A 6,029-nucleotide genomic window follows, 5' to 3' on the forward strand; every position below is an offset into this window, starting at 1 on the left:
ATGGACGTTACCTCCACTCATTGTTTTCCGATAGAGTGTTACTAATAGACGATATTAATGTGCGTGGTCCATTAATTTGTACGGAGACAAATTTATGGTGATAAAAGATAGTACCCATGGTAAAATAAATCATTCTAGTACTTTTAATAATTTACCATCAGCTTAATGTATTATTTTACACTTTTATATGCAACTTTAATGCCATTAAAATATACTGCTTTTGTAGTGAATGTGAACAGGAAGAAGAAGGAGGAATTGTAAAAAGAAAATAATAAATTTGACAAAAAATATTTACAAAATATAACAAAATTTTAAAATTATGTCAATAATAGATATTGATATCCATGTATATGCTTATATCAGTGACATTAATAGATAGTGATAAAAGTCTATTAGTCACTATCATTTATATAATTTAAAATTTTGTTATAGCTTGTAAATATATTTTTTTTTATATTTTAAAAAACATAAAAAAAAAATACTAATTTTAAACCTTTTAAAATCAAAATCATAAACAGAAAGATATGAAAACGAGGGATTAAAAGGCAAAAACCACGTTAGTAATTGAAATCATCCTACTTTCAATGACAACAATTAAACTCTTAAATTTAAAAGCGTAATTATAACATGTCTCAATTTAAGTAATAACAATTAAATATACAACGTTTTTAAAAAATTGCAAACATATCAAAGTCTATCAGTACCAGACTTCTATCACTGATAGACTTTAATGGTTTATGAGTGATAGACCAGTATTTTCAACGTAGTTTATCACCGACAAACTTTAACGTGTTTTGTTATATTTATAACTTTTTAAAAATGTTGTTATATACTTAATTATTTTTAATATGATTGCTATATTTACCATCATTTATTTTTTTTAAATCGTTAAAATTAGATCTTCAACTTAATAATTGAAGAAATTAAACCTACTAACAATAAAAATCTAATATACGTGAAAACTGATATTTATATTTTGATTTGGTCACATTTAATTTTGGAACTAAAAAACAACAAGCTCACATTAATGTAAGGGACTAAGTTTAGGAATAGTATGTGTGGCTTTCACAAAATAAGTAAAAAAGTTTAAGCAGAAGTTTAATAAATGATTTAAATACATTTGATTTCTTTAGTAAAATTATTAATACCTCTGTCTGACATGAAATTAAAACTTCATTCATATTTTTCTTTTCCTTTTAAAAGCAATTTAGCTTTCTTAGTCTTTATATAGGATGAGGCAGTTGGAATAGTTAGTAAATAGTAATTAAACAAATAAATTACTTTAAGAATCCATTCAAAACATACAATTTCAAATTCTATTGAAATCGAACAAACAAATTTTATAAAATATTTATAATTTATTGTACAAATTTTAAATTATAACAAGTCTATCAATAACTAATAACTATCCTAAAATCTAAAATTTTATTATATTTTTAAATATTTTAATACATTTTACTAATTTTACATTGTGTTGAAAAAAAAAATAAGTTTAGATTAAAATTTTGGTTATTCATTTTAGGTTTCAATTAAAATTTTGCTATGGTCGTAAATAGTTTGTCGATTCTTCTATTTTAAAAAATTATCTTTTTTAAAAATGCTGCATTAAAATTTGTATAAGATTTTTTTAGAAAATTACAATTTTAGTATGGAGTAGGTGAGTTTGGACTTAAGTTTTTAAAATAAACATTTTTAGTCCCACAATTTATAAGAATAGACTAATTTGGTCCGTGAGTTTTTTCAGAATTTGCAAGTTTTTTAAAATAGGTTTAAAAGAGAAAAATTGTTTAAAATAACAAATTTGACCAAATATTTACAAACTGTAACAAAATTTTAAATTTCATCAATAACAAATGCCCCACCAAAAGACCCCTCAAACAACTTTATAATTCTACTTCAAATAATTAGATGACATTTACATTAAAAAAAACAACTTCTAAAATTTACATCCTCTCTATAACTATTTTTAAAATTTTTAAATATCATACAATTGTTTTTAAAAATCCGCTATTCATAGAACCTTATAAACCTAATTTTTAAAACTCGTCGACATTATTGCTATAAACAACTAAAAAATCAAAATTTAAAACTCACTTATCAAAATGAGGTATTTTTAAAAATAACAAAATAAATTAAAATATTTACTAACTATAGCAAATTAGTATATTAATGACGGTAAGTTATAGAATTTAAATATTTGGTAAAAATTTGCTATTTTTAAAAATTAGCGGATGAAAATCATATATTCTAAAACCACTTTTTTCCCCAAAACTGTTTAAAGGAGACCATGTCATGCCAAGAACCTTAATTTAGTTCTATTTTGTCTTTATTTGCAACGGAATTCTCTTTTTATATATATATATAAAAGAGTTTGAATTTCAAATGTATTCGTTTGACAATTTGTCCAAATCAATAATTTCTTCCTCTTCTTCTTACCTCTATGATTATTACTGTAATTGAGGAAAAAACAAACTCCCTTCACTAAGGGTCAAGGAATAATTTATATTAATTAAAATATAACTTTTATTCATTTCTTTTGTTGTAATCTAACTGAGTAAAGAATGAATTGGTATATAAAGTTGTTAGTGATTATTGGTTAAATACTTTACCTATGTACACTAGTTTGGAAAGTAATGATTTTGAACTTGCTCAATCAAAACAAAGAAACAAAAGGTTAAGAACCGATTTAATTTATTGGGTTCAATTATAAATTTAGTTCCTAATTTTTAAGTATGTTTGTAGAATGTATTTTGAGCTTATTGGGTTAAAATGGTATCTTTCATACCATTTATAAATCCATTGCTTACCATAAAAAAAAGAAAATGTATATGCTACTAATGCGACCACAACAACAAATTTGTAATTTTGAAGAGAAATTGCTTACGAACGGATGAAAAAAATGGACCTAAAGCTAAAATAATAAATGAAGATCTATACAGTGAAATAAAACACATATAGGTTCATGTTAAAATTACCCAACATACCAGTTGTTCGGAAGTAAAATTTTGGAACATTTACAAATATAGCAATCATAATCAAAAGAATAACATATAGAGCAACATTTTAAAATATTTGCAAATATAGCAAAGTTTATAAAAAATATACTTTTTTTTGCTCATAGACCCTTGTATCGTTGATGACATATCACCTATAGACTGACTTTACTATATTTACAATTTTTTTAAAAAGTATATGCTATACATTAATTTGTTATTCATAAAATTGTTATCCGTTATCATTATCCTAAAATATTTGATCACAATTTCAATATTTTCCCCAACTTTTGACAATTAGGAGGAAAATAGAAATTTCTCATAATAACAGTGATTCATAACACATATATTCTTCCAACAAATGGGTTATTATTGAAAATTATCAATTAGAAAGAAAATACTTATATTCAATACCCATGTAGTATAGTAAGAAAAACCACAATTTTCATCACAATTGACCTTGGTATTAATTATAGAAGCATTGATCAATAATTAATTACACAACCATGTGAATGATATATTAAGTCTTATAACTTGTAGATTATTATGGAATCAAATGCTTTAAACTCATTGATGAAAAATATATACTATTTAGTTAACCAATGATTTTTCAATTAAATAAATGTTCATTACCATTAAAATTAAAAACCATGTTTTTTGAAATCTAAAAAAACGAGAATTTATATATGAAATTGAAATTCCTTTGCTTGGGAAAAGGAAAGGAAAGGCTTCACCAGTTTCCGATTTTCGTTTCCTTGTTTTTGGATTTAAATAGGAATCAGTCCTCCATTTTTCTGTCCGTTTCTCATCTCTCTCCCATCGACAATGGTCCATATCTTCTCCTTCTTGATCTTCTTCCTCTCCCAACTGTCCCTCTCTTTCTTCCATCTAACAACAAACAAACAAATTTCATTCAAATTTCTGTTTTTATTCCTTCTCCCATTCATCTTCTTCTTGTCCTTTTTCCCACAGATTTCCTCTGCTTCTTCAAATCCCTTCACACCCAAAGCTTCCTTGGTTCGTTACTGGAAAACCCATGTCTCTACCGACCTCCCAACCCCTGATTTTTTCCTCTCCAAAGCCTCCCCTCTCTCCGCCGTTGATGCCGCCGCCCTCGCCACCCACGCCGCCGGAGCCTCATTATCTTCTCGTTTGGAGTCGTTTTGTTTTTCTGCTAATTTGTTCTGTTCCTTTGATTCCCAATCGGAAACTTCTGTTCCGCGTTCCAAGGACGCCGATTTTAAACTCTATGGCAACAAGAATTTCGTCAACTATGGTGGGAGCCGACTTGGTGGCACTGATTCGTTCAAGAATTATTCTGATGGGTTGAACACGGCGGAGCACTCGTTTAAACGATATGGTGGGAACTCGAGTAATCATAAGGAAGGATTCACGAGCTATGCGGAGGATGGTAATGTTGCGAACTCTAATTTTGTTAGTTACGGTGCTGGGTCAAAGAGCGGTTCTGGTGAGTTCACGAACTATGATAAACTCGTTAACGTACCAAATCTCCGATTCACGGCTTACGATTTGAACTCGAGAAGTCATAAGCTTTCGTTCACGAGTTATGGGAACGAGACGAATTCAGGGAGTCAGTCGTTTACGAGCTATGGAAAGAATGGCAATGGCGTTCCGCAGGACTTCAGTAGCTACTCTGATGGTTCAAATATTCTCACATCGACATTCACTGGCTACGGTGAGTCAGGTAAGACGGCGAACGATTCGTTCAAGGAGTACGGTATCTCCGGCAACAACCCACATACGAATTTCAAGAACTACGGCAAGGGTGGAAACTCAGAGATCGATACATTCTCGAATTACAGAAACGGAGCAAACGTCGGAGATGATAGCTTTCAGTCGTACGCGAAGAATTCGAATTCCGGGAGAGTAAACTTTGCGAATTACGGAAAATCCTTCAACCATGGAAACGATTCATTCACAGAATACGGGAAAGGATCGATGGGGAAAACGACAGTGGGATTCAAAAGCTACAGTGTTGATCGGAACTTCACGACGTACGCAAAGAACGGCGTATCGTTTTCGGTATACAATAATTTCACGACGGCGACGGGAAGTGGCATTCATGCAAATAGTCACGTAGAACCGGGCAAATTCTTTAGAGAGTCTGAATTGAAGCAGGGGAATGTCATGGTGATGCCGGACATTAAAGACAAAATGCCACCGAGATCATTCCTTCCGAGGTCTATATTGGTAAACCTCCCCTTCTCCTCCTCAAGAATCTCAGAAGCCAAGGAAATGTTCCACGCACGAGATGGTTCCACAATGGAATCGGTAATAACCAACGCGCTAGCGGAGTGCGAACGTGCACCGAGCCGTGGCGAGACGAAGCGGTGCGTGGGCTCAGCTGAAGACATGATAGACTTCGCCACGACGGTGTTGGGGCAGCGCGTTGTGGTGAGGACGACAGCAAATGTGAATGGGTCAAAGGAGAAGATAGAGATAGGAAGAGTCAAAGGAATCAACGGTGGGGATTTGACTCGATCGGTATCATGCCATCAGAGTTTGTACCCTTACTTACTGTATTACTGCCACTCAGTACCGAAGGTCCGTATTTACGAAGCTGATATCTTGAAGATGGAAACGAAGGAAAAGATCAATCGTGGGGTTGCCATCTGTCACATTGACACATCATCGTGGGGTCCAGAGCACGGTGCATTCGTGGCACTTGGTTCGGGTCCGGGTCAAATAGAAGTCTGCCATTGGATATTCGAGAACGACATGTCGTGGAATGTTGCTGATTGAATGAATTTTTATTTTTATTTTTATTTTGCTAATATTATTGTTACCAAACCATGGTTTATTTTAATTTAATTCAATGTTTTTAATTTGGGTAGGTTTAGTCAAAATTAGTGGTTTTTTTTTTCCTTGGGTCTGACACAAAAGAGCAATAGTAAAAGGAAAAAGAAAAGGGACAAAAAAAGTGGGGTGGGTTTGAGAGTATGCGGTGTGCAGAGTGGTGAGTCCAGGCTTTTTTAGTACATTCAGAGTAAAAATCACCCTCAAAATTATTTTTAA

The 6,029-nt window shown here is 31.5% G+C and overlaps 1 protein-coding gene across 1 annotated transcript; it reads left to right on the forward strand.

The window, feature by feature from the left end:
* The first annotated feature begins 3,720 nt into the window (after positions 1-3,720).
* On the forward strand, positions 3,721-6,029 carry LOC101209517 (polygalacturonase 1 beta-like protein 3). The gene has a single exon (XM_004138235.3). The coding sequence runs from the start codon at positions 3,819-3,821 to the stop codon at positions 5,754-5,756; it is 1,938 nt and encodes a 645-aa protein (XP_004138283.1). The 5' UTR covers positions 3,721-3,818; the 3' UTR covers positions 5,757-6,029.

Source organism: Cucumis sativus, chromosome 1 (genome assembly GCF_000004075.3).
Source record: "Cucumis sativus cultivar 9930 chromosome 1, Cucumber_9930_V3, whole genome shotgun sequence".
Taxonomy (NCBI): Eukaryota; Viridiplantae; Streptophyta; class Magnoliopsida; order Cucurbitales; family Cucurbitaceae; genus Cucumis; species Cucumis sativus.